General features: G+C 36.3%; 1 protein-coding gene and 1 long non-coding RNA gene across 2 annotated transcripts; one reads left to right on the plus strand and one right to left on the minus strand.

Moving 5' to 3' along the window:
• Positions 1-1,908: 1,908 nt before the first annotated feature.
• Positions 1,909-6,380, minus strand: LOC129259056 (uncharacterized). Its single transcript, XR_008584335.2, has 3 exons — positions 6,299-6,380; positions 5,867-6,083; positions 1,909-4,615 (listed from the first exon to the last, which is right to left on the minus strand). It is a non-coding gene; the product is annotated as an uncharacterized LOC129259056 (long non-coding RNA).
• A 6,994-nt stretch (positions 6,381-13,374) lies between these two features.
• On the plus strand, positions 13,375-22,552 carry LOC135153971 (aggrecan core protein-like). The gene is made up of 6 exons (XM_064098961.1): positions 13,375-13,421; positions 14,370-14,383; positions 14,853-15,038; positions 15,924-16,028; positions 18,494-18,793; positions 22,422-22,552. Exons 1-6 carry the CDS (start codon positions 13,375-13,377, stop codon positions 22,550-22,552), a joined length of 783 nt encoding a protein of 260 aa, XP_063955031.1.
• Positions 22,553-23,802: the final 1,250 nt, after the last annotated feature.

A 23,802-nucleotide genomic window follows, 5' to 3' on the forward strand; every position in this document is an offset into this window, starting at 1 on the left:
AAGAACATTGATCTTTTTGTTACAAAGACGATATTCTAAAGCACTCATCCAATGTACAAGGTTATTACATAACCTTGTTCTCTGTTAGCACTCCCTGTGTGGTGAAAGAAAGTTGTATGGCTTATTTTCTCTTCCTCTTGGGGATAAATGCTTGATTTTTCACTGTCAATTTGTATTACAGCTATTCATCATACAACTTGGTTTTAAAGTAATCTAAATTAAAGAGAGAGAGAGAGTGTTTGGTAACAATTCAGACCAACTATACTTTCCACCTATAAAGGTCCAACACAAAAATATGCTCAAAATTAAACTTGTTGAGCGCTCTGGTGAATAAAAACAAAATGGCCCCATAGTTAATTAAAAAGTATTTCGGGTTACAAATGTGATATTTTGAAGAATTTTTAAAATGTGTGTTTACTGCATAGAACTACATGTAGATTCTCCATAGGCAGGGTTGTTGCAGTGGACAAGAACCTGCAACCATGCATGATCACAGTATTACGTCTTTGACATTACCTTCCTACATAAAACAGCTTTCTAGGATGATTGATGAATATAAAAGGCGGTAAAATGTCTTGAATAATATACTTACAATATGAAAGCTGGACATCAGCGACAGGTCAATCCATTATAGCAAATGTGGTTGCCTACAAATCGCCGATATCTAGTGCCGAGTCACTTGGCTAACTCGTTCAAAGCTCGCTCATTGAATCATGCTGGCGAGCGGGTTACCTCAAGCCTTTACACTCTTCCTTCTTTGATAAATCAAATCAACCATTTTCAGCATGTGCATGTGCGGCTGGTATTTGTACCAATAAACACAAAAGGAAATATTTCGGACAATGACTCTGTCAGTTTATTGAGGCATGACCTGGTTTGTGGATGCTTCCCCTGTACCTTCGGTACTTTTGCCACGGACACAGGGGGGGGGGGGGGGAGGGGGTAAGCGCCCCTATAATTTTTCAAGGAGCGAACAAGTAGGAAAAGGGTGAATTAAGAAAAAGAGTGAGATAATGAAGAAATAAAATAAGGAAGAGTACAAAAAGTAGATATCTGGGCCGTTAAACTCTACATCGTCTCTATAAATCAATCGAGAGAAAAAAAGGACATCACCTCTTGATCATCTCCCCACCTCACCCTAACAAAATATTCTAGTGGTGCCCCTACATGGATATGGTGGACAAATGACGCTCTCTTTTCTTCCGATTACTGGAAATGGGTGCACTTACAGTGTATGTCGGGCCTAAAGGCCCTGTACACACTGCCGCCCATTGGTAGGAGCTGAAATTTGTCGGCTAATCGGGAGAAATATATCTCTCTCGCTATTCCTCCCTTTTCTCTTCTCTTAACATGCCTATCGCTTCTATCGCCTGTCCTCGCGTCGTTCATATGTAAGAACTGTATGAAAATCCCTGTCGTCAAGGAGAAAAGGATACGAACTGAAATTATCAGCTTATAGGGAGACATGTCTCTATCTCTCTATTTTCTTATCTTTCCTTTTTTATCACTCTTAGTTCTTTCCCCTCAGTCCCATTCACTTAACTTCTCACCTCTCATATCGATTCTACCCCCCCCCCCCATGTTGTTCAAATTAAAGAACTGGTATGGAAACCCCCTGTCCGAAATTAGGAGAAGGGTACAAAATAAAATTATCTGCTAATGGAGAGACATGTTTCTATCTCTCTCTCTCTCTCTCCCTCACTCCCCATCTCTGCCTCTCTCTTTCTCTCACACACACACGCACGGTGACGCACCCACACATACCCTCTCACCTCCCCTCCTACCCTATCTACCTCTATTTACCCCTTATGTCATTCGAGTAAAGGAGACACTTGATAACCAAACGTTATTACACCCCAACACAAGTAAAAGAGCACCTGATGAAAGGAAGATTTATCTTGTTTAGAATTAGTTTTTTGTTGCATGAATTTATTTATTCGGCACTTTAAAAAGATACATTCGTATTATTTACAAAATTAACATAACATCGATTTGAATACAAAAATTGTAAAAAAGACAAAGATTATAAAACAAATGCAAATTTCGTGGAGCTCTGCCTCGTGCATAGGCAACCGTCTGATGTACAAATCTCTTAATAATAGCGAGTTTTCGCAAATCACAATGAACAGCTCAAAGGTCTTTGTCGAAGATTGGTGAACCTGGACAACTGATCGTCTTAAGATTCCGAGCTGATGAATAATTGCAAATTTCGACAATGACTGCATTGTCATGAAGGGCTATTTACAATTTTGTTGCAGTATTCGTCATCGTCGCGTGACGGACCGATTTATCATCGACATACCGATATCTACATTCACCCCCAATTTTAATTGCTCTTTCTACTCCTTTTAACCTTACACTGTACTGTCATGTTGCATCACATGTTTCTGCGTTATGGAAAAGATTACTCTTAACCATTTACTTACCTTTACATGTAATCTGTATTCAAAAGACTCTGAACAATTATTAGGCTGAATAAAAAGCATGCTCACTTCAAAACACGTCCCTGTTCATTTAAATGTATCATTATTTTTATTATTATTATTATTATTATCATTGTTCATTCATTCAAGCATGTAATAGGTCCATGATTCAAGCTATTTTCTCGAAGTTAAAATAAACGCAACAGATATCCTTGTATAATTACAAAAAGGGTACTTACCTAATAAATATTGCCTTATGGAAACCTCACTAAAGTCACTCTCTACAGCCCCCCCCCCCTCTCTCTCTCTCTCTCTTTCTAACTTTTTGGGAGTGTTGCTAAACATTTCATTAAAAAAAATATCCAATGATCGATGAATTATTTCCACAGGAGATCATGTATCCCTTTTGTGACAATAAAGATTTCATCAATCAATGTTGAAAGACTTGTAATTGATATTTTGGACGCCCTCTTGATTTAAAAAGAAATAATGTCGAAACATATAATTTCAAGAAATACGACATTTGTTCCATTTCACAGTGTATATCTCGCAAAAAATAAAAAAAAAAATAATATAATTTTGCGACTAATAAACCGGATTCCTGATGTATAATTTATAGTTTTCTACCAATACAGCCTATTTATAAGGGTAAGTCGATTCATTACACAACTCCAATATGGAAACGGTCTACTACATATCAGGAACAATATTCTCTTTTGTAGACCTGTGTATAGAGTTCAAACATGATAATATACCAATCTTATCCGCCATGTAACTTTATACTACACTCAGAAAGTATATACATTAATACATTTTATAAGAAATATAATTATAAGGACCAGTATGTCCTGCAAGACATTGCTTAGCGATTGATTATACGACTGATATTTAAAACAGACTATATTGATTATTATGTACAATCAATCTTATTTTAGACTTAATGATACTGTCACTCACGAGACATTGTGCAACGAGGGCCTGGTGTCATTACGATCTTTTTTTAAATCTCCCTTGACATTTATTTCAATGCAGAGTTAAAGTAAATTCCGTTACAATCATATATTGTTAAAGCGGAAGATTCGGGTTCAAACAGCAATCGTCGATGTACACTGATTTGCCTCTTTCTCGTATGAGATCTTGTCAGACCCGCAGTAAATTCGTTTCAATTCACAGCGGAAGACTCAAGTTCAGACAGCAATCGATCTGTAGTAAAAGTTTCATTAAGGTCAAGTCCAGCTCAGAAAAATGTTGATTTGAATCAATAGAGAAAAGCCAGACAAGCATAATGCTGAAAAATTCATCAAAGTCGGATGTAAAATAAGAAAGTTATGACATTTTAAAGTTTTGTTTATTTTTCACAAAATAGTCATATGCACAATTTAGTCACGTGCAAATGAAAGAATCAAATACGTCCTTCACTCACTATTTTTTGTTTTTTATTGTTGAATTTTACTATATTTCAATTTTTACAGATTTGACAATAAGGACCAACTTCACTGAACCGTATAATGTTAACCAATGGTAATTCTACATGTTCAGGGCGAAATAAAACTTGGTTTCACAGGACATTAGAAAGAAAATTACAATATTTCATATTTCATATAATAAAATACCAAAAAAAGTGAGTGATGTCGTCAGTTCCCTCATTTGCATACTGACCTGGATGTGCATATAGCTATTTTGCTATTTTCACAACTTTCTTATTTTACATCAGATTTTGATGAAATGTTCAGTGTTGTGCTTGTTTGATTTGTCTGTTTTTATTCAAATCAACCTTTTGATGGGGTGGACTTGTCCTTTAATGAACTTTCGTTTTGGACGATGAATACTTCTGTGACAGTTGAAAACTTATGAATGTGTCGTTAGATAAATTTTTTCGTCCTGCGAATAAAGTATTTCGATTTTTAGGACGAAGAGGTACTCTCCTTACTTATACTGAAAAGAATCGCGTGACCAATTTGACCTGGGTCATGTTGTCGTTGTCACCACAACGCTAGCTACCACAACCCGAAAGCAGTCGTAAAAATTGAAGGACCGACGAGACCTCAGAATTGAATGGTTCAATAGTCAATTTCTTAGTCACAAAAGCATCCGTTGACCGATCGGGAAGCTTCAAAGACATGACGGTGATGAATCAATGGGTTTCTAGTATCCGATACAGACATCTCTGGCCCCAGATCCGGGTTTGTGTCCTGAAATTGGCGGAGAAATCATGAGAGAGATAGAGAAATTTCAGAAATTCAGAACCATCATGACCACGCCAGGAAGAACAACGCCAGGAACTTAATTGACATCACTTTTTAAATTGTCGGAATATATCCATTAATCATTATTAAACCTTTATATCAAATCAATCACAAAATAACCTTGACTGTGTAATCACGAGGAATATACGACGTTATTAAAAGAATGTGGTGGGCATTGCTCATGGACATATACAGTTCTTATTCAAATTAAATTATTTTAAAACTGACATTCTGAATTACCCTCTTATGTATCGACTGGACAAGTTGTAATACATATTTTAAAGAAATTATAATTAAGATTATTATTGGTTAAGGAACTGATATAAAGGCCCCGACATATAACTTATAGAACTTGCAAGAACACTCCTATCACCCTCAGTGAAGGTCATACATTGGTTAAAGGGATGCTCCGGGCTGAAAATATTTCCATCTAAATAAATAGAATAAAATTCACAAAGCAAAATGCTGACAATTTGATCAAAATCGGATAACAAATAACGAAGTTATCGAATTCTAAATATTTGCATTATTCCCGTGAAACTGTTCTAGGCATGTCATCATGATTAGTTGGGCTGATGGTGTCATATCCCCACTTGTTCTTTTGTATTGTATTATATGAAATTAAGACAACTGATTAAGTGCATTAGTTATTTATTGCCGCAATTTATTTCATCATAACGGAGACCTCCATTTACAAATGTATGAAAAAATGAAACATTTAAGATTTCATGTAATAACTTAAGAAAAAAGAAAGTGGGGATGTGATATCATCAGCCCACCTAATGAATATTTAAGACAATGTGCATATAACTGTTTTCACAAAATATTATTAAACTTTAAAATTCAATAACTTCGTTATTTGTTACCCGATTTTGATGAAATTTTCAGCATTTTTCTTTGTGAATTTTACTCTATTTATTGAGTTATAAATATTTTCAGCCCGGACCATCCCTTTAATGATCCTTTATACATGCAGACGATTTGGCACAATAAAGTGCCTGTTTTGTCCGCCTTCCTGTACTGTTACACTCAATCTCCCGTTCAATCTCTTTGAACATTAGCCTTAATTCATTAGCTATTCCCTCACTCTGAAATATGTGCATGGTATTTATAACATTTGACAATGAAGTATTTAAAAGGGAAGAATCAGCTTGCCAGAAAACGACTGCATTGAAGTTCAGATTGCATGCGACTTACCATGTACAGTCTTGAGTTTCGTGCAGATTTCGTCATAAGTAGGCGTTCCAACCAGACGTCCAAATGCATCGTTCCACCAGGTCAAAAACTCTGTGTTGTCCTTTCGGGTCATCATACCGGCTCCATCCAGGTAGCAATTATTCGCGAAGTCGTTTGGCGTGAGGCGCTGGAATCCGGCTTCGAGTTGGGGCAGCTTAATAGCAAAGGCTACATCGACCTTGATGGTATTGAAAAGCGAAAATGAAAAGTTGTTAAGATCATTTGTGGTGTGTGAGTGTGTGCCCCGGCGTGTGTGTGTATGTTCTAGTCAAGGTATCGGTTGTATTAGAGTGATTCACTCTGATTCTTTTATAAGCGGCAATCAAAACTATCGGGGAAATGTGACTGCAGCATTGGGGAGTACTGTTTGTACTAATAATTTGTTGTCCTTACCTGGCCATTCGTTAATGCTTGAATCAGTTCGAGTCCAGTAGAAAAATGATGAATGCGATCAGATGGGACACTAGCACCCTATGATACGAGAAAAAAAGAAAGAAGGTAACAGTTACCATCCAAACAACCAAACGTAACTTAAAGTGTAAAATATTTGATATTGTCAACTGAATTTATCAGGCTTAAATGAAAGAAAAATCCAATGAGAGGATCGATCTGGGTGGAAAGAGTAAAATGAGGGGTTCAATATACAAATAGTTTCATCAAAACCAGTTATAAAATAAGAGAGGATCCTTAACTTGGCAAACCTGCTTAAAAACGGCTGATTATGTGAAAGACTCTCCTTTTGTTTTGTACACAAATCAGGGGTGGCGGAAGGGGGAGGGCAGGGGCCACTCGCCCCTCCCAAAAAAAATCCCCATAGGAAAATGCTCTTCTTTCAAAATGGAAAGTGTCTTCTTTAAAAAAGAATTGTACCCCTTTTAAAAATGAATTGCCCTTTTTAAGTTAAACATAATACATTTTAGGTTAGAAAATCGCAAATACTTTTGCCTTGCGCTTCGCGCTCGCATCAATTATTGTTTAGTAAGGTACTCGTTGACTTCCTGGTTACGAAAAATGCTTAGAATATCTAGTTTTCAGTTTGAAATATCACAAACTTTGAGCCCGCGCTTGCACCTGCATTATTCGATTGGTGAGATGTGTATCCTTCGCATGAGTCACTAAAATAATGCAGTCCTTACCAAGTTCCTTTTCTGGTCAGTATATGCAGATATGAAATCATATCTAGGGTTCATAATCAATCTAACCATGAAAAAAAATAGGGATCCCCGTTCTTTCTGATGAGCTACAGTGAATTTTATGTAAGCATATTTTTGCCATTTATGACCTATTGTGAGAGATTGCACGCGCGCGTGTTGCAAACTGTATGGACGCGCATTCTCTTATTGTCGATTGTAAAAGGTTGAACCAGGTATCAAATTGCTCAAAATTTAATGGGCATTGATATACTGACATAACAAATACGACTTTATGCTGCATTATGATGTTACGCGAAAACTTAATAATAATAATAATGATAATAAAGAAAATTCTGACGAAATTAAGGATTGAAGAAAATCCATCATAGATAAAGACCGACTGAAGATACAGTAAAATTCACTTTCAATTATTAAGAAAAAAAGAAATTTCACTGATTTTTTAAATTCATAAAATTCTAATAATTTTTCTAAATACCTTTGATGAATTTTCTTCAAACCTTCACCGATATTTTTTCTTTATTCTGCTATTTTTACAATTAACTTTTTGTCAGGGTAAACTTCCCCTTTTAGATGTCGACTGTGCATCCAATACGCTATAACCTCAATGCACGCGCGTCAATACAGTGCAATTACTCTCGTATTAATACAATACATCACCATGTATATACAAGGAAATCAAAAGCAGATACCTCTTCTCCCACGGAACTCTCGGACGATAATAGACCTTTACGAGTACCTTTACGAGTACCTTTTTACGAATACCTACCATTCTAAGGATCCGCATTGGACCATATTGCCAACTAAGTAGCTTTGACGAATTTGATTACAATGGTATGCTTTACTATTCTTGAATAAGTTTTAATTTTTTTTTACTTTTAATTCATATGGACTCTATTACACATTTGATAAAAATGCTTCATGAGGGTAATTATTTGTCCAACTAACATTGGGCATTTCTTTTGGCATTTTTATTTATCCAGTGTGATGAAAATTTTGCCCATTCTAAAGTAATTGCTGCGTATTTTTTAACCTTGCTTGACAATTTGCTTCCCGCATTGGGTAAAATACTGCCCCAACTTGGTTGGACACCTATAATTAATCTCGTGCTGGTTAAATTTTACTCAATATTTTTTTTTTACAGTGATGGGTGCGAACTGAAGTCCGGGGTATGTTTTTCATTAAATTGTCCTCTTTTCAAGAGATGACATTGGTACTGCCAATCGTTCAGACATACATGTTTTATCACAACATGGCAAATTTACTATGAAGATCCGAATTTACGTCGATTCAATCATTATTCAATTATCACTATCATCAATCTAAAATAATAATGTGAAAAGTGATCCCTTTTCATTCAGTTCTGTTTATTTAATCAATATCAAATAAATTTTACTGCAGATTTGAAATAAAAATGGTAAACTTATTAAGGACAAACCTATCAACTTTACAAGGCTCACTCATCACATCAGGATTTCGTACATTAGTCTCAAATTTAGTTTTAGGGTCTTTAAGGTCACATTCTTAAGACCCTTTTAATTTACGTTATACAGTAATTTCAATGTCATATACTTCTTTACTCGCTTCGCTTGCACTTATATCAAGGGGAATCCAACCTTGGTAGAGAAGAAACCAACAAAATGTTGAAAGTTCAAACGAAATTGGACAAGAAATAAGAATAATAGTCGACTGGATGTACATGTAAGATATTAGATTACCATGTAAACTTCAAAATGGCAATTTGGTGGTAAATTTTAACAAGAGGTAGGAATAACGTTCCCATAGCCTGTGTACTTCAGGGACTTTTCGTTTTCTCATAAGCAAACATCCCGATGGGGGTCTTGATCAAACAGTATCACAGACATCATTTTATCTAAATCATCATGGAAGATAGATGTTTTATGGCGTAAACCTTTTGAAAAAAAATATTGTCATTATTTTCTTTAGCAATTTTTTGTATTGGAACAAAAGAAATTAAGAGTAGTCCTTATCCCATTTCACCATGACATCACCAATGTGGCCAATTTGAAGTCTCCAGATATATAGGGACTTAAAATTTGTACAACTTTTATAAATTCACACTTTCACTTACCGCTTTGTCTTATTGTTCTTAATCTTCTAAATACATCTTTCCATTTCCCTTTAATATCCGAGCTACTCAGTGGTCATCATACTCAAAATTTAAATAAGAATTTTTTTTATTAATTAGTAGGCCTAATCTATGTAATATTCATTATCATTATTGTTGATTATACTTGCTTATAGCGCTCATTACTTACTTTTTAGGAAGTTTCTAAGGGCTCTAAAATAAATAATGCAGCAGAATCACAAAGGCCTTTGCAAAGCAGAGCGTTTGAAAATATTAATTCATGTCACCAACGTCCCAATGTATCTCACCTGACATTGAGTAAAGCAAATTGGATATATCTTTTGCTGAAGGAACTTTATGTGGTGTGTACTTTTGAAGCGTTATTTTACCCTGAGGTTAAGTTTATTTTGATGAATGTAAAAAAAAAGATGTGGAAAAATATTAGAGAAAGTTCGATGAAAATTCGTCGAAGAATGAAATAATTACGACTTTTTAGGTTTTTTAATTTGTGACGTCATATGCGAGCAGCTCCTCCGTTGTCATGTAATAAACTTCCTTAAATTCGTTTTTTTTTGTTTAAAGAACATGATGAATGTGAATATTCTGATCATCACTTGACCAAAATTATCCATTGTGAAAATAACGAATTTTTCTCGCTCGGACTCGCTCCTCGCATACAAATAATCTATACTCATTTTTCAGAACTGATGTCGCAGTCCCGAAACCACTTTCAATTTTTCGGAACAGGCGAAATTTCTCCCCCCCCCCCCCCCCCCCATTCGCATTACCATCCGATTGCATCAATCCACCCCAATGCAATATCTTTGTTAACAAGAAGTTTGAAAATTCATTGGTATATCGACCAATTACTGATTTTCTACTAAAATTTCATATTAGGTTTTTTCTATTTTCTACTCGAAGTGTGTCGACATTTTAAAGGTACAAACTGGATTCTTCCTCCTCTGGTGGTTGCTTCACGGTGAGTATACTTCTTTTTTTAATCTGCCATCCTCATAATCATAATCACAAGGAAGACGGTTGTATTATTGTATGTGGATTTTGAAAGATACTTTTTTATATATTTCTTTTACATATTAATATTTTTCATGACAAACTGATTTTTGGATGAATATATCTTCACGAAAAAAGTAGAAATTTGTGAAATGAAAAAAAAAAAAAAACAATAGGTGGGGTTTAAGAAGGGATTTCATACATCAGTATAGATACTATCCCAAAGCCTGGGGGCTATAACTGAGGATTCTGTCACCGTAGTTTTTAGTTCGGAGTCCCGGTGGCAGTTGGAGATGGGCAATAGTGTAATAATAATACCAACACATTTTATAATCCTCTGAATGCTATGAATTATAACCTGTCTACACACGAAATTTGTATCTACTGTCGCAATATCATATAGGCTTTCTGGCCTAATAAATGTATTTATTAGAATATCTTCGATAATTATGATTTCCATGGCAGCAGTGAAACCATTTAACTAATTCACGCTTGGATGATGCTATGCTTTTATCAAATACAGTTAAAGGGGAAGTTCACCCTGAAAAAAAGCTTATCATATATAAAAGTAGTAGAAAAAAATAATAACAAATATTGACGATGGTTTGAGAAAAATCCATCAAAGAATAAAAAAATATCAAAATTTCAATTATTTGATTAGTGCCGTCATATGCGAGTAGGTTTCTTACACATCGTATGGTGAAAAATCAATGAAATGTCATTTTCTCCGAAAGTTGAAAATGATTTATACGCTACCTTCAGTATATCAATAGACAAATCATTTCACACCTGTCCCTAAAAAGAAAACAAACGCTGCTCAAAATGTTGAATTCTTTGATCTAAATATATATAAAAAAAAAATTGAGCTCGCGCTTCGCACTCGCATGGTATTTGATATTCTGGCCACACGAAATACCTTTTCTTGTTTCTAAGATGAGAATTTAGTTAAAAGGACCCTAACATTTAAACAAGTGGAACGCCTCTGGCAGTCTCGCCTGCATTACGCGATTTAATATAAAATAATCATTCACAAAAATACCATTCATATAATGACATAATATCACGTTCATTGACCATAAATGGCATTTGAACGGTGACTTAAGACTTGTCAACTACACCCATGTCCACATTTCATTCACTCTATCCATAAACTTTCAAAGTTATGATGGCAATTCAACACTTACCCCAACATGGCCTAAGTTTGACCTGAACTGACCTTTGACCTCGGTTTTGTGACCTGAAACTCACAGGGGATGTTCAGTGATACTTGATTAATCTTATATCCCAAGTTTTATGAACTAGATCCATAAACTTTCAGAGTTAGGATGGTAATTCAACAAATACCCCCAACACGGCCAAAGTTCATTGGCCTTAAATGACCTTTGACCATGGTTATGTGACCTGAAACTCGTACAGGATGTTTAGTGATACTTGATTACTCTTATGTCCAATTATGAACTAGATCCATCAATTTTCAAAGTTATGATGGTAATTTAACAAATACCCCCAACACGGCCCTAGTTCATTGACCTAAAATGACCATTGACCATGGTCCTGAAACTCGCACAGGATATTCAGTGATACTCGATTAACCTAATGTCCAAAATTCATGAACTAGATCCATAAATTTTCAAAGTTATGATAGTAATTCAACAAATACCCCCAACTTGGCCAAAGTTCATTGACCCTAAATGACCTTTGACCTTGGTCATGTGAACTGAAACCCAGACAGGATGTTCACTAATACATTAACCTTATGTCCAAGTTTCATGAACTAGTTCCTTAATTTTTCAAAGTTATGATAGTAATTCAACAAATACCCCCAACTTGGCCAAAGTTCATCGACCCTAAGTGACCTTTGACCTTGATCATGTGACCTGAAACTCAAGCAGGATCTTTACTAATACCTGCTCAACCTTATGTCGAAGTTTCATGAACTAGGTCCATATACTTTTTAAGTTATGATGTCATTTCAAAAACTTAACCTTCGGTTAAGATTTTGAAAATAATTCTCCCAATATGGTCTACGTTCATTAACCCTAAATTACATTTGACCTTGGTCATGTGACCTGAAACTCAGGCAGGATGGTCAGTAATACTTGATTAACTTTATGGCTAAATTTCATGAACTAGGTTCATATACTTTTTAAGTTATGATGTCATTTCAAATACTTAACCTTAGGTTAAGATTTGATGTTGACGCCGCCGCCGCCGTCGCCGTCGGAAAAGCAGCGCCTATAGTCTCGCTCTGCTATGCAGGCGAGACAAAAACCAAGCGGAACGCCTCTGGTAGTCTCGCCTGCATTATGCAATTCGATATAGCAGCAGTGCTGCAATTGAAAAGAGATTATGATAATAAAATATGTCCATTGACCCAAAATGACCTTTGGTCATGATCATGTGACCTAAGACATGCGCAAACAATTATTCATACTTGATTACCCTAATATCGATGTTTCATGAGCTAGATCCCTAAACTGTCTAAGTTATGATGCCGATTCAACACATCCTCCCAACACGGCCTGGGTTCATTGACCTCTAAATGACCTTTGATTTTGGCCATGTTCCTGAAACGCGCACAGGGTATTCAGGGATACATTGCTGCTCTTATATCCAAGTTAAATGAACTAGATCCATAAACTTTTAAAGTTATGATGACGTTTCCACAAATACCCCAAACATTACCAAAGGTTGTTGACCTTAAATGACCTTTGGCTTTAATCATGTGACCTGAAACTAGCAAAGGATGTTGAAGGATAGTTGAAGCTCATATGTCCAAGTTTGATGAACTAGACCCATAAAATTTCAAAGTTATGATAATTCCTCAAATACCCTCAACATGGCCAAAGTTCGTTGACCATAAGTGACCTTTGACCTTGGTCATGTGACCTGAAACTCGCGCATGATATTCAGGGATACATGGTTGCTCTTATGTCCGAGTTTCATGCACTAGATTCATAAACTTTTAAAGTTATGACAATTCCTCAAATAACCCCAACATGGCCAAAGTTTGTTTACCCTAAGTGACCTTTGACCTTAATCATGTGACCTGAAACTCAGGCAGGATCTTCAGTGATATACTATTACCCTTATGTCTAAGTATAATGAACTAGGTTTATATACTTTTGAAGTCATGACAGCATTTCAAAAACTTAACCTTGGTTAAGCTGGATCTGCCCCTAAAGAAAATGTGACTGAGGAGAATCGGTAACTCTACCATGACTGATGGTCGTCGGATGTCGGTAATCGGTACCGACATTTGTCGGTATTCAAGGCCTTTACACCCCCCCCCCCTGGAAAAGGCCTAGCGACGCCCCTGTATGAGATTAGATTACAGAAAATGTAGACATGACTATATCAGTTTAATATGGTTTATTTTACTTTCATGTACAGTACAGGTCAAAAGTTTGGGGCCACCCTCAAATTTAAAAGATTATCATACATAACACTGCATTCTGCATATAAGCAAATTAATAGGCTATGATAGTTCCATTATATTACACAAGCATGTTTCCAACTGATTTCGACTGCACTTATGTGAATCCCAGTTGGTTTTCATATTCAAATTTTATGCAAACCTTTAAAATTGACAGGTATGCATACAATTTGAATATATTTAAAACAAAGGTTGTTTTTGATAACCTGAAAGTTTGTCCGAGGCTGGTGGCCCCAAACTCTTGGTCTGTATGCCTACTGTAGAGTTTGTTTGAATTGAAACAGTATTCGTGACGATGTATTTAGTCAACTCCATTGGCACCCGGTCCAATACCCATATTCAATTCTCTATTTTTTCGCCTGGTATGATCAACATAAAAGTTAAATCCTGATTCTCCAATGTCATATACAATTATGATGTCAATTGTATACAATAATGCAGTATATTTTTATGAATCTATGTCGGTCAATGTAAACACCCTTTGAGTTTATTAAATTTGTTACATCTTGTATTAAATGTCATTGTGTGATGAACTGAATGAATACATTGAGTACCCAATACTAATATGGTCCACGGACAATTGAACAATATCGGCTACTAATCATTTCTGTTAAAGGCCATTCTTGGTCACGTGTGCGACCGAAACTATGACAAATCTTGACTTTAATTAGTTGCAAATCAAAAATATTAAGGATTTAGTAATTCAACAGTTATAAAACATTATCATGTTTAGTCAGCTATCATTTGGAAATATTTTTTGCTGTCTCTAATTTGCAGGTTCAAAGTCAGAGGTAAAAAGAAATGGATAACGTGTTTGACTTCACACAGAAGCATGACTTTGAAACTTTAATTTCATTTTGAAATTCATGTGAATTTCAAAACTGAATTTAACTTTCAAAGACATCCTAATTAGTTATACATCTCTAACATTTTTAGATTTATAACTAATTAAAGTAATGATTTATCATAATTTCTATCAAACACGTGACCAAGAATGGCGCTAAAAACCAGTAAAGGTCCGTGGTATTTTGGTCTAAATGTCATTCAGTCTAATCAGAGAACAATCATTGCTGTTTTACAGAATCCCATGGTTAACTGTAGTTTATATACTGTATATTAATCAAAATACAAATTTATGCATTGTGCACCTTGTTTATTCTAAGTTATGACATTGCAAGGAATGTTTGTTACATTTATTTTGAATTATTTCTTGTGGATATGAATAAAAATGAATCATGATCATGAATCTGTTTGTAACAGGTACTGACGGAGTGGGATCATGTCCCTCCGTTCAACCCGATGCCCCCTGTCCTTATGGTATCTCTGAACAAACAGGAGAAACTCTGAAACTGGTTCCCAAGTATCTACCACGTGATCATCTTGAATATGACGTCAGAACTCCAAAAGAACTGAGAGACAAAGTCAACCTGTACTGCACGCAGCCAGGTAATCGACAACTCAACGGTGTAACTCATCAATCTTTTTAATTAAAGAAGGGGGTGATTCGCCCACATTCAGACATCTTCATTATCGTATATATCGTATATCATCGTATATATTTCTATATAATATATCCCTCTTTAACTTGTAGACCTAGTCCTTGCTGAGGTTTTACTAATCTAGATCAATTCTAACGCTGCCGAACCTAGTTCAACGTTCATGACGTTTGGGAACATATCGAGCATGAGCATTCGCAGTTCTCCCCATGAAAGTATATCGAAAAATATACGGAGATAGAAGAAAACTATATGGAGCTATTTGCAGCGATTACAGTTTGTCACATGATCACGAATAGACAAATCGTCACTTTTCTTGAATACTCATGAAAATTCATAAGACGGATATATATATATATATATGTGTGTGTGGGGGGGTGTGCGTGTGTGTGTGTGAGGGTGCGTGTGTGTGCATTTTAGGAGGGGTGGGGATCTTAACCAAGATCACAATAGCAGAATCTGTTGACAATGGACCCTGCCAATGATGATAATAAAAAGAATAATAATGACAATAATAAGAATAATGATACTAAAATGATAATAATAGTAATGATAAGGATCATCTGAAAAGGAATTATGGAAGTTGTCATCTTCATTATCATTATAAGATTGCTATTATCATCATCGCCGATTCATTATTATTTCTCTTGTTATCAATAATTTGTCTTCCTAATACTACTACTGTCATGACTGTGGGCATATTTTATCAGATATGGGAACAACAATCCGCTTGGTTCACACTTGGAGAGGTAAGCCCACATTTAAATGAACCAGACTGCCCACAATCCCTCGACAATTGTCATGATAATAATAAATTTATGTCATTATCTTTCAGCTTGCCACTCGCATACATGTCTCAATGGAGGTACCTGTGTGGAAGAGCTTGATGGATATAGCTGCGTGTGTGTGGCAGCCTACGAAGGAGTACACTGCGGGAGATGTATGTTCCCAATTTCCAAATCAATTCTCTGGCACTATCTAGTTAATATAAATAAAATAATGTTAATTTATTTCTTTATTTACTTATTTCATCAGTATATCTGAGTGGTCTCATCGCATTTGATTCAGACCCGCAGTACAATCTAATAGTGGGGCATCTTCCCAAGTGTGATTTTTTTATTCAAACGAATTAGGGAATAATGGGACCTCACACGCCGTAGAAATGAAAATCGAACGGGGTCCGTATGTGTGCCTCCAAACTTAGCGTGGCGGTACAAATTGCTCGGTGCCTGGTGCATTCGCAAAATGAAAAAAAAAAGAGTCATCTGAAAGAATATAATTAAATCTTAAAAAGAAATCTATTCCTAGCTGCATAAAGGGCTGTTTGACTCTGGTAGTATAAAGCAGAGAAAATTTTCCCGCTGGTGCTACTAACCGGGCTATGTGTGGCATGATAGAACACTGTGCTACAAAGGTTTCCCCACAATCAAAATATGTTAATGCATGCCGATTGTGTTTCCATGTACTGACACCTCTAACACCCCTATTCGTCACCCCTTTTCCCCATTCACTTTTGTACACGTAAAGAAGCAGGGGAGGGCGGGGTAAGTTGAACAGAGGGGCAAGATGATCCACCAGCCCCAGGCCAACAATGAATGAGTCTGACATTGTGGTGCTGTCATGTATTGATGACCCATAGCATAACCCCTTACCCCATCACATTGCTTTCAACTTTGAAACAAAAAGTACTTTTTAGAGGGAAAATACAAATTTCAGTCAAGAAAGTAAAAAAGAGTGTGAAATAGATAATACACACAAACACACGTCTTTAAATTAAATAAAGACATAAGAACAACATTGTTAGTCCAGGTATGGATCTTCATTCTTGTCATAGTCTGTTTGATGGATGCATAAGAAATGTAAGGATACGAAATTATCGCATTAGGTTCGGACTGGGGTAAGTTGAGACCGACAACATGGGGCAAGTTGAGCCATGGTAATTCTTATGGTAATGTATTTATTTAAAAAAAAACCTATAAAATCCATTGATATGCAGGCTGAAAGGAGCAAATTTACATGACTGTCCTTTTCCTTTTAGAGGATGTTAGTATTTATAGAGAATGAGCAAGTGAAAAGACTTTAAATGAAAAAATTAGCATGCTGGTTCTTCCCCCATACATTTTGTACAAGTTTTTGTGGCTCAACTTACCCCAGAAGGTGGCTCAAACTTATTCCGCAGATGGGGCAAGTTGAGCCATTTGACATCTCTTTTTGCAAAGGTGACAATGACTTTCAGTGTGGGGGTAGGAAGTTATATATAGGTGAAAAATATTTCAAAAGAATTTAATTTTAAGGCAAGGTACTTATTTCTACAAGATTATAAATCATATAAATTCTAACATGCAAAAACTGTCACAACTTACCCCGCCTTCCCCTATTCATTAGTGCATCATGTATTTTCATAAAAAAGAGGCGTGTTATTGAACATGTTCCATTGGCCATCAACGATGTTCGTTTCGCTGATTGGTCCCTTTTCATCATGTTCATTACGCGAAGAAAACGATAAACTTTTTTCTAAAAATAATAATGCTCGTTAAACTTTTAGCGAGAATTTTAGAAATGAGTAATTAATGATCTCTGAGGTATGGTTTTCGATCCTGGGATGTTTAAATGTATGAATCTGACAAATATTTGTTCTCAGTCATAACCAAGTTTGTGGCAGTAACAGGGTCGAACTTATTCGTTTTCAAGTCATCGTGGTTCGTCGTCGCTTGCTATATGGGCATAAACCGCCCGTTAACCGTAACCAGCCAGGCGGCTGGGCGGCCAGCCTTGCCCTTGGCATGCGCATCCCGCGCGCGCGGCCAGGCAAGGTCGGTAGATCGCTGGGCAAGACCCTGTTTAGTTTCCCATTCTTGCCCTCACACGAAGAAGCGTTGATGGCTAATAATGGATATTCAATAGCAATAAATATCATAAAAGCCGAAGTTTGCCACGCCTCTTTTTGGTGCAAAATACATGAGACACTAATGAATATTCACTACTTTTTCAAAAGTGAATGGGGAAAAGGTGTGTCAGACATCGGGGTGTTAGTAAATGGAAACACCCATACCGATTCAAGCACAAGGCTCACAAAAGATTAGAAACCCAAATAGCTACTTATTATGTATCCGGCCCTTACCTATAGGTTTGTAATGCATACCTTTTTAAAATGGCATCCGAATAAATTAACATCTGATTCCGTTACTTAAAAGGGCCTATATATGTGTTTTATCGTCTGGAATCTAACCTGATATTTAATTCGTGGGTTTCATTATTTGTTACAATGGTTGATGCATTCTTTTTTGTTTGAATCCTTCCATGGTTTAAAAGTATACAAGACCGAAAATCTTGGAATCATCATTGAAAATCATCATTGAAATATCAATACCTGTTTTTCTGTTTATTTTTTTAATATCAAATCAGATAATTTAGGTATATGTCCAGATGGATGGGTTTACGGGATAACCAAATGCTTTCTAATCGCTCAAGACATATCGAACTGGCAGAGTGCTAGACTCTTCTGTTCAAATTTACCCGAGGTATCACTCGATAACGGGGAAAGGATTAAACCATCCCTGTTGTTCATAGAGAGCGATGAAGAGTTTGATCTTCTGGAACGCCATGTATCCGGCGGTTCACCTTGGATGAATTGTAACGACATTGACGTCGAGGGGACATGGGTGTGCATCAGGGACGGTCTGGGTACAACCAGTTCATATAGAAGTAAGTACTTTGGACATGTTAGAAGGGTTTTTCACTTGACCTACAATCGGTTGGTTAAATTCCGAGATAGTCCAATGGTCTCCTATCAACTGCCGTTTGGTATGCAGTGCACATCACTTCTTCTAATACACAATTTGTAAATCTCATAATCTTATATAGTCGAATGCCCATGCAGTTCTTTTGTATGTGTGATTGATATTTTACAGACGTATAACAGATACGATTTATCTGGTGCCGGCCATTAACGTCACCATCCGAAAGACGTGACAAAGGCTCGGACCTCGAACCTCCGCATCAATTTGTAACTTCCCCACGTAGCTTGGATTACAGGCGCACGTCACAACTCCCAGTTTAGTTTCCACGTCGTTTACTTACATTATTTTTTCTTGTTTTTACTTTGTCAAAATTAAAATTTGGTTTGTACAAAGTTCATCTAACCATGTATACCAAGTGGTGTAAATCAAGTAGATATTATCCTTTCTCGTATTCATTTTTACAATATTTTTTCTTCAGTATCAGCTAGCAGCCCAATTAGATGGTCTCCAGCCAGCGCCCACAGAATGCGCTAGCGGACTTCTAAAACAAGACGGGCGGCATTCTGAACCCCTGCTACATAACTGCACTGGCTCCCTATTAGACACCGGATTACTTTTAAGCTACTTCTTTCGGTATACAAATCTCTTAATAACCCAGCCTTCACTGTTGCATCCTCGATGGACTAGAACAAACTCCATCTCACATTAAAACAATCCCCAACAACTGATTCATTCAAGAAGTCCAATAAAACTTTTTTTTCGTTTCAGGCAGCTGAGTTCGTAAATGATTCTGGTTTAACTCGGAAAGTGGACGACGCTTCACAATGTCATAACGCCCGGAGAGGGAGGTGGGGGGGGGGGGGTTGTCACTAAACTTAATTCGCATTCAACAGTACGTATATCGTGGCTGAGATTCAGGAAGAAAAACAAACCAACATCAAAGTCAGAAAAAAGGGGCAGTTTCTGGAGTTAGAAATTTAAAAATGAGAAAAGGGGCATATTTCTAGGCTTATCATCACCCTTATCCTTGGTGGGGGTAAATTATCATTCCTTATTCTAACTGTCGTGCGATCCATTGCGAACGCGACGATTGGCCTTTCGTAACTATAATCGCAATTTTTTTTGGACCATTTAAAAATTTTCTACGATCAATACGATTGCCACAACCGATCTGATATGATCTGATACGATCTGATATGACCTGATACGATCCACGATTAAAAGCACAGTTTTAATCATGTTAATCGTGAAAGTGGGAGCTAGGTATTCTCGTTTCAACTGTCCTGCGATCCAACACGAACGCCACCTGATCATGAGAATTTTTGAACCATTCAGTTTTTTTTCAGCGATCATTACGATTGCCACAACTAAAAAGATCTACGATGTAATAGGATCTGATACGATCACTACGATCTACAAAATCTAAGATCACCGTTTTAATCGTGGGGCAAATCGTGAAAATGGGAAACAGGTATAATACCTACAGGCGAAAAATACCTGAGTACCAATATTTTTGTCAATGCTCCCACCCCTCCCACGTCCGTCTTTGTACCCCCTTTTTTTTTGGGGGGGTGGAGCCTGATAACATAGTGAGTCTAGATTTGTATTATTTCATGAATATCCGTGACGATTCGGGGAACGGTTAGGGTCTGGTATTCCTAAGCAGATCCTGCTACGTTCTATAACCTATCTTCATTGAAACCCATGTCAGGGACGTAAAGAGACGAAGATTTTGAGGGGACAGAATATGGCATATTGGGCAAAACTTCTAAACAGTAGCAAGGGACCGAAAATATTGTTTTTAATTGAAAATCTATAATTTTGGGACAGAGTTTGACATAATATTTAGGAAATATCATATTTCTTCTTTCCTTTTCTTTCTTCCCCTTCCCCTTCTTTATTTCTTGGTCGTGGACGTTTTTTTTTTTTTTGGGGGGGGGGGATGGCAAGCGCCCCAACCCCCTTCCCCATCGATACGCCAGTGACGCATGGGATGACTGGGATCACGACTGTCTAAGCCGACACACACCAGCCGCAAGGGAATTATATGCACTTTATTTCTCATTATTTTCCAAGTAGCTTATTTGGAATTTGGTGTCCCCCAGCAATGAATTTCGGGATCCGCCGCTGGAGTTTATCATATCACCAGCTTTACGTCATCCAAAAATTTGTCACAAAATTTTTGCAATTATTTCTATAGTTTGTAATTACAAATGGGTACCAACTTCATATTGCCTGTGTAAAAGGTAGTGTTCTCCATGGAGAGTCAGGCAATCACTGTAAAATAATGATGACTTCGTGAAAGCAGGCAAACTTGGTGTCGTATAGGGATCACGCGCGTTAAAATAGTAACTAGTGTGTTAAAAATTGTACTGTTAAAAAGAAATGAAATTGAAGGGTTAAATGTTTACTACCAGTGCATAGGATATATCAGACATTCCATATCTGACCAGAATAGGGTAACTTTGCCAGCTCATTTTGAAAAAAAATCGGCATTTATGAAGATCAAATTCATACCCAAAACAACTGTAAAGTACCCATAATTCTTCCGCCAGTCAAAGAATAGTTCCAAAGTCATCAATATTTCGTCCTAATTTGGGCAAAGGAAGTTCAGTAGTTGCCCTCCCTATTATCAGTGTTAGATGATCAATCATATACTAGTACATACACTTTTGTCAATTAGCAATATCAAATTTTTAAAAATTTGAATGGGTTGTGTCGAATTAATATCTTTTGCCTTCTGTTGTAATTAGGCCTGTGGCACCTTCACACATTGACACATTTAAACGTTACATTAAAGCAGATACGAACCAATAGCACCATCTCGTTTCCTCAACTATTCATACCTGGCCAGTTTCCTGATCCATAATGCTAGTGTATTCTAGTAATATAGACACACTTGAATAACATGCTAATTAAGTACTCAATACATTAAATTCCGCAATAATTGTGTTACCAAGTAGCAAAACAATTACTTGTCCTCTCAAAACAGTTAAGTTTCTCTATACATATACAATTATAGGTCAATTTACTATCTGTAGTATTAGTAGATATCTGAAAACGTATATTTTAAGACTATGTTTTTATAACACACAGTCAAAGAGAGACCACACACAGTTCACTCTTCCTTTAAGACACCTTTATTCAATTCTTCCTACTGTTAATTGTTCCTAAATCTATTATCAATATATTTGTACTTTTCTTTCTTTCTTTCACTCCACCTTTATTATTATTTACCTGTCGGCGTCATCCAACGCAAGAGGGCGCCGCGCACTTAGCCTCTGTGATACTAGTATTTCATCCCGAGAAAGTTGTTGTTGTTGTTATTTTGAATAGGCAAACTAGTCAGTTTTGACTATTCTTGCCTTGTAAATTTGCTTTCCTTTTTTTTTCAAAGCAGAATAATTTCTTTGTTGAATCTATATCAGTTAGGAAATAAAGGAGAGAGGAAAGAAAAGTTCTTAGGAAATCGTGCAAGACCACCTCTCCTGCCCTGTATAGCACGTTATCCTGACAAGCCCGCTCGATGTGCATTTCGAGGGCGTCTCAGGAGTAAGAAAGAATCGTTTATGTTCTTTTCTCTATTTTTTCAGATTGGAACAAAAATCAGCCTGACAACCCCCGCTCAGATTGTGGATTTCTGTACATAGTAACCGGCGGAATGGACGATGGTGGATGCTCTTCTCCTAAGCCTACAGTTTGTCAAATCAACATTCCTTCATAAAATAAATCGACATTCTCTGATAGATCACGGGATATAATTTAGGACATACCGATTTGATCTTATTTAACATGTTATATCTGGACGTAATAAAGCGAAAGAGAGACTAAAAAGATTCGAGGGCCTTAAAGGGGTACTCCAGGCTGAAATAATATGATTTATGCATATCAAGAAAAATCAGACAAACAAAGCACTGAAAATTTGATCAAAATCGGACAAGAAATAACAAAGCTACATTTGTATTTTATGATATGAAATTAGGTTTATTCAATTTTTTCTACCAAGAACTAAAAAGATGGATTTACAACTGATTTGGGGCATTGTGTATATATTGCTGCAATTTATTTCATTATAAGGGAGACATATCATTCACACAAGTGTGAACAAATGGAGCAATTGTGATTTCGTGTTGTAACGTAAGAAAAAGGAAAGTGGGGATGTGACATCAGCCCACCTAATGAATATTCCTGACGACGTGCATATAACCGTTTTCACAAAATATTGATAAACTTTAGAATTTAATAACTTTGTTATTTATCATTCGATTTTTATGAAAATGTTCAGCATTTTGCTTTGTGAATTTTACTCTATTTATTTAGATCTAAATATTTTCAGCCCGGAGTACCCCTTTAACAGGTTCCTTGTAAGACCAAGAACGGTTCTAGATAATCGTTAAAAATTTCTTCTGCTTGTTTGAAGTTCCAAATACAGGACAAAGGTTCCAATTTGTTTAGAATAGAGGAAATTCCTTCCTTCCTATTTCTCCTATCTTCCATTACCAATTATACGGCACAATCCTTTTTATTGCAACACAGGGATATTTTGATAGTGGGAAACATAAAATTAATTTGCAGCCTGCAAAATTGATGAAAATAATTATTGTTATGCAGCATAATGATTTGATTTTGATTTGATTTATTAATTACACGGTAAATAGCCCTCGATCAGCCAATGGCTGGTTTTCAAATGAGGCCGTGCAATATACAACCAATAGAAAGAATAACAAATCATAATAAAGTAAATTAAGTAAAACAAAAACCTATATACAAAACAAAAGAGGGAGGATGAAACCAAACAGAAACAAATTCAAAACAGAAAACAAAAACACAATTGTAACAAAATAAAAAAGTTGGGTAAATAGGGATAACCAAGATTTTAGGACTTTTTCAATTTCAGATTCAAATGAATTAAGATTTGGTAAAGTGCGAATACGTTCTGCAAATGAATTAAAATCAAGTATGGCAAGATATAGG

The sequence above is a fragment of the Lytechinus pictus genome, chromosome 4, assembly GCF_037042905.1.
Source record: "Lytechinus pictus isolate F3 Inbred chromosome 4, Lp3.0, whole genome shotgun sequence".
NCBI classification, from domain to species: domain Eukaryota; kingdom Metazoa; phylum Echinodermata; class Echinoidea; order Temnopleuroida; family Toxopneustidae; genus Lytechinus; species Lytechinus pictus.

Bases quoted from the DNA above. Each gene is read 5' to 3' on its own strand.
- LOC135153971 (XM_064098961.1), top strand. From the start codon at position 13,375: ATGACTGATGGTCGTCGGATGTCGGTAATCGGTACCGACATTTGTCG. The intron at 16,029-18,493 runs GTATGTTCCCAA...ATATCAAATCAG, and splicing joins AGGAGTACACTGCGGGAGAT to ATAATTTAGGTATATGTCCA. The intron at 18,794-22,421 runs GTAAGTACTTTG...CTATTTTTTCAG, and splicing joins TACAACCAGTTCATATAGAA to ATTGGAACAAAAATCAGCCT.